General features: G+C 40.1%; 1 protein-coding gene across 4 annotated transcripts in view; it reads right to left on the reverse strand.

The window, feature by feature from the left end:
- The window catches only part of ANK3 (ankyrin 3), a 670,694-nt gene that overhangs the window by 74,979 nt on the left and 582,812 nt on the right, over window positions 1-12,903 (reverse strand). For all 4 annotated transcript variants that reach the window (XM_059397461.1, XM_059397462.1, XM_059397460.1 and 1 more), the window contains 2 exons: window positions 5,650-5,756; window positions 386-610 (listed from right to left, as the gene is read on the reverse strand). In XM_059397461.1, the coding sequence (XP_059253444.1) occupies window positions 386-610; window positions 5,650-5,756 (332 nt within the window). The remainder of the gene's footprint in view (window positions 1-385; window positions 611-5,649; window positions 5,757-12,903) is intronic.

The raw sequence follows: 12,903 nt of genomic DNA on the forward strand, positions 1-12,903 counted from the left end.
TAAAAAGTATCTTTAAAAAAGACATGTACCCATAGTAGCCATTTATTCAACGTGGTGAGAGAGTTCCGCCATCTATATTTTTCCCTAAGAATGGTGCCTTGACTTCCACGGGGGGCCGCTGGGGTTCCGTGCACTCACTGAGCAGAGAACATGCTTCGTGGTTAGTAAAAGCTTTGACCAGCAAACTGAGTTAAGGAAGTATCAGCCTACTAGCTTTTCAGAGAATGACACAGCTTTTGGGACCTTTGACACCACAAAAGGTGTACTCCGTCGCAATGGTCCAACTAAGTAGTTTTAAGCGTTAACTACTTGAGTTTTTAAAAAGGGCAAAGAAAATCAAATGTATCACACAAGGGCCAAGACAAAAATTGATCAAATGACTTACCCTAAAAATTGTGCCCCTGCAGGACCCATTTCTACCAGCCTACTGGCTAATCCCTCTCCTTCCACCATGGGGGGTGGGTTGGCCAGTTTATGTCTCTTTACCAAGCGGCAGGTGATGCGGGTGGGCGCCGTGCACTTGCGCGGAGGGATGATGATTCTCATCCCGTGGTGACGGCTCCCTCTCATGGAGCCGCCTCTTGCATCCACCATAAAGCTAACCAGGAACCTGCGGGGAGAAGACCGGAGGTGAAGTCAAGGAGGGAAACATGCCATCTTCACAGGAGATTTTGAGATTAAACGTTAGGGTTTAAAACGACAGACAATGTAGCTATCATTTCCTCTCTTTAAAAATACATTGGAAGTAAATACGGTGGAGTCACATCAAACATGCATTCGACGTGTGAACTGGGCAGAAAGCGGGGCACAAGAACTTAGTTTTGGTGGGACGCTGGCCTCCTCACAGAAGCCAGCCACTTTGTCAGAAGCTCAGATTGAGGAACAGTGAACATTTCCAAGCTGGGATTAAAAACTGGCTCTTACAGGAGTGTCACGCATGTAAAAACCCGAACTGAGACCGCTCTATGTGGCCTCTGTGAATGACTTCAGCTGTATTCAAGCGTCATTTTAACTATTGGTGGAGTTAGCCAGATGCTGACTATGGCATTTCTCTCCCTAACAAGTCAGATGAAACTCCACGGTATGTCTTAACATGCACAACTCATAAAATAAATAGATACCGAATCATACCGCACACTCTTAATTTTTACTACCACAAAGCAAAATATAAGAATAAAAGCAGATGGCTAGTTCTGCTCAGGCAATTTTGATGGAAAGGGATTTAGTCTTTTCCGTATAAACTTGGCATTAATACTGTTTAAAATAGCCTCCACTTAAGTATCTGTACAGCCATTCAGAACTGAACAGCCTTTAGAAAATGTCTCTAAATGGTACATTAAAATTGTCACTGGTCTTTCTATTAAAGCTAATGGAGAAAAATTACTTGTCTGCATGTAGACATGAAAGTGTAAGGAAATTATTAGTATCTTATCTGGGTTATAGCATATCCTAATTCCTGATTCTTATCACATGCTCCTAGAGCATCCTCCTCAAATCTCTGGTATTACAAAGCACTCCAGTGAATGTACACCAATGAGTCCAACATACGGAAGAGTGTAAGTCAGACAGGAGAACATCTGTCCCTCTGCATTCCAACGTTCACATGTGAAAATATGCTTATTACTGGAGCAGCACCACATGTTGATAAGTAGAAGATTATCTGAATAGCTATAGTATTAGGGGAGGGAATAATCCCCTCCATCAAAATGTTCTACTAAATATATCTCATCTAAATGCAGTTCTAACATCCTGCAAGCAGATTTTAGGACTTTGCATGGAGGTCCAAGCTGGGGACCCTTTCCTTAAGAGTGATGCTTCTGGACCTCAGAAGAGGAACCTCTCCAACAAAGCAAACTGGTCTGACATTCCCGTGGAGAAAGGCAAGATCATGGGGCTCAATTTTTAGCCAATCAGATGTTCAGAACCAACTCTGGTCATCAGTTAGGCAGAATCATTTTCACACGCTTCTGCTTATTTTAGATTAAGCGATTTTCCTCTGGATTTTTTTTTTCTTTTTTTAACATTAGACCTACTTCGAGAGGCTGGAACCAGTGTCGTATTCAAAGTAAGAGGGGAAGAGACTGACCTCCTCCAAAACAAGACAAACACACAACTCCCAAGTCAAAGACAGAGGTACTTGTTTCCTTGTGCAAGTGTCCACATCAATTGCCTCCAGTGCTAAATGATAACAAGGCTCACGTGAGACTGCTCTGGTGAGCCCACACTGTCTTAGACATACACATACTTAGCGCGACCTTTACTCAGTAATGAAGACAACAGGGCAACTTTATAAAGAAGCCCAAGACAAAACCTGATCCTTCTCAGCAGTCAATACTGAAAATCAACTCCTGATTGGGAGTAAAAGCAACAGAATGATTCAAGACAAACTCTGGGGGTCATGTGGCTGGCTCACTTGGTGGAGTATCTGACTCTTGATCTTGGGGTCATGAGTTTGAGCCCCATGCTGGGTGTAGAGATCACTTAAATAAAACTTCAAAAAAATAAACTCTGGGTTTGAAAATTTGGTTGTATTAGTACAAATAAACACTGGAGTGTTTACATGACAGCTGATGCCAACCATATAGAATGGTATTTCAGATCAGGCCTGTCTTGTTCACTGCTTGACCTGCAGAGCCGAGCACAGTTCCCAAAGACATAATAAATGCTTACTGAGTGAGCCACTGAACAAAAACTCTTGTGTTAAGGGTGCTTAGGAACTGCCTAGGTCAGACGAGGTTACTAATACTAAAAATATATCTATATGAAAAAGATCTATATCTGCTGAGCAGATATTCATGTTGATATAAAAATATCCAAAGTACAGGGGCGCCTGGTGGCTCAGTGGGTTAAGCCTTTGCCTTTGCTCAGGTCGTGATCTTGGGGTCCTGGGACTGAGTCCCGCATCGAGCTCTCTGCTCGGCAGGGGGCCTGCTTCTCTCTTTCTCTGCCTCTCTGCCTACTTGTGAACTCTCTCTGTCAAATAAATAAGATCGTAAAAAAATATATCCAAAGTACAAAGAATATCAGAACCAAATGGAAAAAACAGGTCTTAGACGATTTTAACAACAAATTAGAAGAAGCTCTTTCTCTGGGTTCCCCATAGCACCCACTGCCCCCCTGGTATTCATTAGCAATCATTTATTGTTTTAAGGTTTTCAACTTTAAGAGCCAGTTGACTGAGGAGAGGTGAGAATAAATGTTAAGCAGGATAGGGTCCTATTATTCAGTAACAATCATGAAATACAGTGATTTGTTTTCCAAACTCATTCCTTACATATTCTGTGCAAAACAAAATCTCATGCAAAATAACTTCTTAGAAACAAATCAGAAGGTGATGTTTAATCATATTGGTTGCATCTTATTAATACTTACACTAAAGCAGAAATTCTACAAATGATCCTAAAACTAACACATGGATGATTCTACTTTTAAAGAACAGCGGGATGACGAAAGCAGATTACAGACATTGACACATCTAACTGCGGGAAAACTTCACATAAATTAAAAATACAAAAAAGGATGGTTCACATCAAAGACACAGTTATCACCTTGAATCATACTGAGGAAGTGGAGAAGAATAGCTGCAAAATAATTTAGAAGCAAATGGGAAAAAATTAATGTAAGATAATTAGAAGCAGGCAACAGAAAATGTCAATGATAAGCAAAGAAAAAATAAAAACCATCAGAGAGTGAAACCAAGGCATCTGGCATTTGTGGGACAACCTGGAGAAATATTTGTTTTACGTGGCTACAGAAGCTACTCCCCGGACCTGGCATTAGGGAATCGTTTCTGAGTGTATGCCACGTCTGTAGTTTCCTTTTCAAATACGCCCACACTAACTGCCATTATTTTTGCTCTCCCGGACATGGCCACTGTCTTCAATAAATTCAGGAGGAAGGAGAGAGAGAATGCACATATTCAAATATTTCACTGTTTCCTGTGTATGGGAAAGTCTACTTCTGATTTTATTATTCTGTGCTCCTTTAACTCCTCATTGAAGTTCAAACCATCCTTTGAAGCAAAGCCTAAGAGCTGACTGAATTGGACCCTAGTACTTTTCTTTCCTGTGTGGAGAATACAAGATGCTGGTTCTAGGTCTTTGAGACACAGCAACAATTCACTAAGCTTGATACAAGGAACTCTTGAACATGCTGCTCACAGAGTGTGTCCCGGGTATTTTTTATTTTCCTTCTCAACTGATTTTTTTTTCTTTTTTTTTTTCTTTTTTTTTGCATTTTCAATGTTAGATCCATAAACATCTAACATCGGTGGTGTAAATATTTTAAGCAATTAAAAATTAATGTGACTATAATTAAGATTTTTCTGATTGAGTTAAAGAAATGCAGTGTTAATGAGTCGAAGACTGCCATGTAGTTTATAGTTGATAAAGCCCTTTCATATCAATTATTTCCATTTGAATGATACCGCACATCCTTGTGCCACAAGCCACAATTCTGTAAGAATGCTTCAAATAACCTGCAGCATCATTCTGAGTCTCACTTTTCTTCTATAGAATGGGGGTAATGAGTAAAACCTACCTCCCAGTGTCATTTCAAGGTTCAAACAAAAATTAAGTAGGATAATACATGTAAAACATTTAACACAATGCCAGGCACATACAAAGGTAAACATTAGCTATAACATTTATTTCAATTAAAAGCAGCAGAAAATACTTCATGGAATACATACAGCATTTCAGTAATGTTAATTAGTGTTAATTTATTTAATTGCAAGCTAATCCACCCTTGTTCTGGGTCACAACTAATTTATGGCCCAAATGCCAGTTTCAGAAGTGAAAACACCTGGATGTTTTTCAGCCTCTCAATTATTTGCATTCTATTTGAGGAGATTCAATTACCCCATGTTTTAATTACCAAAAGGTAAAGAATCCCACATCAAAATATACAGTGATGATCAGGTCGGCAGTTGGAGCACCTACCACCTACTTCCCACCACCTACCCCAGGTTCCGCCACCAGTGGGACAGCAGGGAGGAGCCTGTCCCATGTGGTTTTTACCACTGCGCCCCTAGGGTACACACATTGGTACCTTCACTTTTTAAAAGTGAATTCCTTTCTTTCCATTTTAAAATTAATTTCTCTTCTTCTAGTTATAATTTAATACAACTTAAGCATAATCTTATTTCAGGAATACAGAAGGTACCAAACTTGGCCTGGAGATTTCAGGCTCAAAGCAAAGCATGAAAGCAGTCAGTGAGGTAAATGATCAGACAGACCTCCATATTGAATTTTTCATTAGAAAGAAAAATTAAGCACTCAGAAATAAAACTTGATTTCAATCAGGTAAAATGAAGGGAAATGACTAGACTTAATTTTTTTTTAATTGAAAAGAAAAATTAAAGACCTGGAAATAGCACCAAAAAGGCAAGAAATTTTTATGTACCAATACTCTAATTCTCTTCCTCTCTATCACTGTGCTTCCTTCAACAAAAAACAGATATACCATTTTGCTCAGAGGAAAAAAATGACTAATGACTTACAAATATACATCACATATACTCACTAATGAAGTCTTCAGAAGACCAGGATTTCATACATATGAAGCTTGTTGATATGAATTTATAACTCCAAATAATAAATGTAATGTTCATTTAACAGGATAAAGAAAAGTGAGTTTTAGATTACTTACCCAGAATGAACAGGACTTGAGACAAGATTGACATTGTCCAAGGTATCTGCAGCCCAGCTATAATGTCTTAGAGAATCTGAATCAAATTCTCTTGTGAATGTTAGATGCTGCAAAATAAAATGATATATGGCATCAACAACCCACACAACACACTGTTTCTCTGTACCTACAAATACACCTGTATGTCTGTCTAAGTCCAGAGAGTGAAAATAAACAATTTGTACTCTAGGTCTGTAGGTCTACATTGAAGTTTCAAGAGCAGGAGCCAAAGCTTATTGATATGTTGTATTATTTCAATCTTTTAAGAAAGCATCCTGAGTAACTGGCATGACAAAAGGAATGTCACAGATTTCAAACCGGAAGTAGACACAAAGCATGCCTGCTGATTACTAAAGTTATGATCATCGGCGGGAAGAAAGGCATTTGAGATGTAAACTGAGAAGCAACTTTTCCATGAAACACAGTATATATGTATAGCATATGCAAATAGTATATACTATAGTATATGCAAAACTATGATAATTTTGACTTCGGTTTTGACATTATTTTCTTGAGAATGAACAGTTTGAGTCTGTCAGTTCAAGGAAAGTAACTGATGGATTATTTGTTAATGATAAAATCTGAGCTTTCAAGCAAATTAGAATTTCAGAAACTTTATGTCCACGTCTAATGAGCTCAGTGGTGATATGAACAAATGTGATATATTCCTTTTGGATAATAAATGTGTGCCAACAATATAAAGATTTGCATAAATTAGTAAAGCAGTATTTTCCGAATCACCAGTGAATGACGTTCTATGGGCAAAAGGTACATCAATGTGGAAATGCTAACCATGATTTTAATGACTTGAACACACCTCCCAATTAATTTTACAAGTATAAAATTCTTTCCCATATTAAAAAAAAATAAAATCAATCTTGGTGACTTTTGTTTTCCAAGGGGGGCAGAGCCTGGAGTAGAAACCCACTGTGGCTGCCACACCAGATAGTTACAGAAATGGGCTCAGAGAGCAGCGAGCGCAGCTGAGGGAGGGGAAGACCTTGAAGAGCTGCGTGGACTTTCTGTCGCCATTTTTAACTTGGCTGCCTTTGTCAATGATGTGTACAGACAGAATTAGGGCTTTGTACCAGCGAGCTACTATTGGGGAATAGAAAAACCAAGGGGGGTTCTGTGGAGATTTGGGCAGCCTTGAGCATGTTCCAGATTTCTGTGAAGAACATTTGCTCAATTCTGGGGCTGTGTGGAACAGGAAGCTCAAAATCTATCCAGAAAATCTCTAAAAGGCACACTGTTGCTTCTGGGCAGTTTCATGAGGAAAAATTGAGTTTGGGACTCGTCAGGGGAGGGGATCACACAAGAGTCTCACATAAGGATCCTCACAAAGGCCAGGAACAAAGCCGGGAGAGTCTGAGTTTACCAGGGCTGCAAATGGTTTTGCCTCATTGCAGTGGAACCTTGACTGGGATTGAAATAATCAGCCACCACTGTTTGCCCAGCATAGGCAGGGAGCGCCCTCTGTGGAGAATGACATCATCAGCGGGTGTGTCCTGCCTACAGCTTTTTATATACCATGTCCCGCTTGCAGTGAGAAATTGCCAAGCATGGGCAGAACACATGAACAAAAAACAAAATAAAACAGATACTATAAACAGACTCCCAGGTCATCCTACATTTTGAAGTAAGCAAGTAAGAACTTCACGACGGCTCTGATTAGTTTGTTAAAGAAAACAGGGAAGAACATAGGAAAGAAGTTAAAAGGGGGTTGATTTTTTTTTTTAAAGATTTTATTTATTTGACAGAGAGAGATCGAGAGAGACAGAGAGAGAGGAAACACAAGCAGGGGGAGTGAGAGAGGGAGAAGCAGGCTTCCTGCAGAGTACGGAGATGCATGCAGGGCTTGATCCCATGACTCTGGGATCATGACCCAAGCTGAAGGCAGCTGCTTAACCACTGAGCCACCCAGGCACCCCGAAAGGTGGCTGATATAATAGAGCCCTGGAATACACATAAGAAAAAATCAAATGGGCATTTGTTCACTTGTAAATACAATTCAGTTCTTGATGAGACACAACAGAAACAGGGTTAGAAAATTGGAAGTGTAAATGGAAAAATGTACAAAAGAAAGGATTTAATAAAAGAACGGAAACTACAGAAAATCATATGAGTGACCTATGGAACACGGTGAATAGTTTTCCTACGTGTAACGGGACTCTGGGAAGAGGAGAGTAAGGCAGAAGCTACATGAGGAGGGAACAGCCTTCCTTTACTGGTCCCCAGCCCGACAGGGACAGAGCCTCCAGGCAGAAACTGGGACGTCTTCACCGGGATTTCCCAGTGACTTAGGATTCACTGAGAATTGGGATTTCCCAGTAACATGTCCCTGGCCCCTCAATTGAGTAGAAATCATGGATGGCAAGCTCTCCACCATGGAGAGAGCTTTCACTGAGCTCCGTGGTCAAAAGTCACTGCATGGTTGAGAAGTATATGAGGAATAAAATAAACAAATAAGTAAATGGAACAAGAGCAAACTGGAAGAAATAGAGGGACTTCAGGGAGAAGAAAGCTTAAAAATTTTCATTGATGTCCAGAGAGAGATGAGATCTTCTTCTACTTATAAAGCAATAAAATACTAAAAACAAACAAAAAAACAAGAAAAAATAACTCAAAGAAAGTAACAAATATGACAGCGCTGAAGTTAAAAAAATATCTAGAAGTTAGGGGAATATCTTCAAATATAGAAAAGAGGAGAACATACAAGAAAGCAGAGAATCATTTCAGGAATTTCAAACCTATTTCCTTTCTCCCCTCTCCCCCAAAAAAAGTTCCAGAAAGAGAAAACAGTGAAATAGAGGAGAAGAAATCAAGGAAATAACTCAAGAAACTTCATGAGAGCAAAAGCCCTGAGTTCCCAGAGTCAAAGGCCCCACTTGACTGAGTAGTACTATGAATGTAAATGCAGTATAGCACACCATCATGAACTTTCAGGACTTGGAGACAAAGAAAGAGCCTATAGATTTACAGAGGAAAAATGATCACAGGACAGACTTCCATCAGACTTTTAACAGCAAAAACTGAAGTTTAGGGCATTGGAGCAATTCCTTCAGTGTTCTGAGAGGAAATGAATTTCAACCCAGAATTCTAAAACCAGCCCCCCGCCAAAAGTATGAAAACAGAACTAAGATATCTTCAGAAATATAAACTCCCTCCCCCAGATAGATTTCTCACGAACCCTGTAAGGAAACTATTGGAAAATGTACTCCATCAAAATGAAGGATTAAACCAAGAAGATGGAAGACACAGTCTAATGTAAGAACACAGGGAATTTTCATGGTGACAGCGAAGGAAGACCCAGGAGGACATCCATGCAGTGGGCCTAAAAGGAACTTACTAACAAGTAAGAAAGCTCAAAGAGAGATGAATTAAGCAGATGAAATTTATAGAACAGCTGATGAGTGTGAACATATTAGAGGAGACTGGCACAACTGGGGAGGGGTTTGGGGGCTGGACTAGGAATACATATAGAAAACACCAAGTAAATGAAAAACATCTAGGGAAAGCAAAATATTGTGCCCAAGAGAAAATACAATCATAACACACTTCACATCTGTGGATAATATTTATATAGGTAAAATACTAGAAGCACTAAATACTGGCAGAGCCGAAATAAAACACAACTGTTTTGGGGAAATGGGGGGGATGGAAAGTGTGTGTGGTCAGAGGGAAGAGGTATTCAAACAGTCAAAACTTCATCTTCCATTTTGGGAAGTCGACAAATAACTCCTGAAATGGGAAAAAGCCAACAGGAGGCCACATATACATATTATTTGGAGACACAGAAGCACGTAACAAGATTGTTCGAAATGTACTTTGAGGAGTTGTCTCTAGAGAGGAGAAACTGGAGGCTGAAGATGTATGTGGAGATTCTCTTTCCTAATGAGAACATCTTATAAAATGACATGGCTTATTTGTTTGCATAACTTCGATAACAAAACATAAATTTGGGGATGCCTGGATGGCTCAGTTGTTAAGCATCAGCCTTTGGCTCAGGTCATGGTCCCAGGGTCCTGGGATCCAGCCCCGCCATTGAGCTCCTGGCTCAGCAGGAAGCCTGCTTCTCCCTCCCCACTCCCCCAGCTATGTTCCCTCTCTCGCTGTGTCTCTCTCTGTCAAATAAATAAATAAAATCTTAAAAAAAAATAAAACACAAATTTTAAAACTTACTGTGAATTACAAAGTTTTTTTTTTTTTTTTAAAGCCCTGAAATCAAATTGGAAAAGAGTAAGAGACCACAACAGCAAGGTCCTAACCCCAAAAGAATAACACATCATCACTTCAGAAAGTTCCCCAATTCTACATGAGTTGACTGTAGATTATGTGTTGGTGTTAGTCTGGCCTTATTTACCAATTTTACTGACTTTTGAAGACCCCAACCAACTAACCTTCAGAATAGGGCAAATAAAATATGGGTAGTGATGCTCACTGTATTTAATTTTTTAGCAAACTATAATTCCTATCTTTGGGGTCCCGAGGTCATTTTTCACAAAGGACCCATTTTTTTTTTCAAAGTTCTAATAAATAAGTAATACCACACCTCTTTGGTAATTACAGTAAATTATTTACCTTTGGTACTCTTAGCAACATGCACTGGCAACATTAATTATTGAAACAATGAATTATACCATGCAAGAAGGTATCACCACCATCATGTACTATTTATGGAGGTGAAAGCATGCCAGCACTTGGATCCCAAGTCCCTGTCAGCCCTTCCTGACTCCTGTACTGTCCAAGCTCTCTGCCACTCATCAAAACTTGGTCATAACACAAATGAACCAATGTATAATGAGCAGATATACTTGATCAAAATGATGACATGTATATCCCAATATTTGTCCCAGTTTTTTTTTCCCCCCAGAGAGGTTTGCTTAGGCTTATGACCAGACTTACCAATTTTAATAAGCTAAACACAAAAACGTGCTCTTCCTCTGTAGCATCCATAGAAACACAAAATAAGGCAATTGGACAGAACCTATATTTTTTATAGAAAGAGACTGAATTTGTAGCTTCACTTCTGATCTCCCTGTCACCAAAGGGTGAAAGCTCCCTTTCTAAATTCTATAGATTAGCACTTACTTAAAACTGAAATTTAATTTATTTTTTAAAAAATTTTATTTATTTATTTGACAGAGATCACAAGCAGGCAGAGAGGCAGGTAGGCATAGAGAGGGAGGGGGAAGCAGGCTCCCTGCTGAGCAGAGAGCCCGATGGGGAACTCGATCCCAGGACCCTGAGATCATGACCTGAGCCAAAGGCAGAGGCTTAACCCACTGAGCTACCCAGGTGCCCCTATTTTATTTATTTTAATAAACAATATAAATTCCAGAAGGTTCTGTCATGTTATTGTGAATGGTACTATGGTACCAACAAAAAGCTTTTCCTCTATCTGGTTACGGAACAAATAGACATTTAAAACAATAAACAGGATATCACATTATGGTGATGGTTAAAAAAATGAACTAGATTGGCTCTTGAGCTTCCCACCACAAGTAGGGTGTCCCCAGGGTTTAATGGAAAAAGTTGGCAGACCTAGATTTAAAAATTGCCTTTGCTACTTCTTAATGGAGAACACTTCATTCCCCGCCCTGAGTTTTCAACTTTGGCAAGGTAAGTCAGTTGTGTAACTATGGTCCTCTTCCTATCCCTTTACATTGGGCCCTGGAGAGGTGGAGTGATTTATTTGGCTGGTAGATCTGGGAAAAGGTAGCTGGGAAGGCTCTGCTCAAACCCAGTGTTCACTGTCCTGGGCTTGAGCTTGGGCCCAGAGAGCACACATGCCCCTCAGCGCCCTGAAGCTTACTTCCTTGAAGGGTATGCCTGCCCCAGCATTGGCGATGTGGGCCACCATAGAGGCTACGTGTCTATTTCAGTGGTTCGGTTAGCACGCCTACGTGCCTCCAACACTAAGCCAGCCCTCGACCTGGCCTCCAGTAGGAATAAAGGAAATATTTTGCTTTTGACCTTTCCTTATCTTTCTTTACTGAAAGCCCTTTTGGAGATGCCCCAACATGGCTTCCTGGCTTCATGATCCAAAGGGTATTTCTTAGCTTTTCTTAGTCTTAGTTTCCTCATTTGCAAACTGAGGGTTGGTTGCTGTGGAGATTAAATACAAATGTACACCAAAAAATCTGGCACTAAGGTCAGGGCTGGCATGGAGTCATATTGACGTTTCTTTATATGTGTAGTCATTTCTGCTTTTCAAAGGGCTTTCATTTATATTAACTCATTTGCTAAAATGTGATAATCTGGGGAAAACACGTAAAAACAAAAATGTTCCAGTGCCAGCACTGGTCCTTTACAGTTATATACACAGACCGTGTATATCAAATCAATGGCGCCCATTCAATTAGAAAAATGCATCTTATAAATGTGTAGGACTTAGTTATTGATTCAAAAATGCTTCAATTCCCATGTTGACAACAGCAATACCAAAACTTACTGCGTGTCAGCTCCGTGTCAAGCCCTGTTCCAGACCTTTACATTCATTTATCCTCTGAGTCCTCGGAACCTAGTGGCACTAGGGGTCATATGATACCCATTTCACAGATGAGGAAACTGAATTTCGGAGAGAAACTTCAAAAATTTGATGACACAAAATCAACTCCCTGCACTGGGCAGCTTAAGTAGGACACTGTGTTAAGGAAAGATTTACACTGACTTAGTAAGACCTTCTACTCCCACATCAGAAATGATATGAATAATAGGCACACTCTTTTTCATCTTGGAAGTGATGTCAAGGACCCTATTAGAATCAAAATGCATGTTATTCAATAGAGTCCAAGGCCTGACTAATGATGATATCACTGTCTCCATGAGCTTAATACTTTCCAAAAATAGCTTCTCACTAGCACTATTCATCAGAGGAAAGAGAAGAGCAAGTACACACTGGCTTTACAAGACGACACACCCAAATGCCCAGGTCTGGAAATAAATGCCCCAGCACAGAAGAAAAGAGGCACGGGCCCAGAAAGTAAATATGCGAGGAAAAGAAAGAACCACTCGATTCCCTTCAGTATTACCTACTTTTCCAGGCTGCCAACTGTCAAACCCCAGTACTGGAGGACACCAGGGAAAGTCCTTCTCTGTCAGCTCTGCTGTCCCTGGGAGCCAGCAGAAGGGAGTCCTGTAGATGAACTGGTGGCATTGATGGGCTATGGCTAATGGCACCAGGTAGACCTCATACTCTCAGGTCAAAACTCA

The sequence above is a fragment of the Mustela nigripes genome, chromosome 4 (assembly GCF_022355385.1).
Source record: "Mustela nigripes isolate SB6536 chromosome 4, MUSNIG.SB6536, whole genome shotgun sequence".
In the NCBI taxonomy this organism is placed as follows: Eukaryota; Metazoa; Chordata; class Mammalia; order Carnivora; family Mustelidae; genus Mustela; species Mustela nigripes.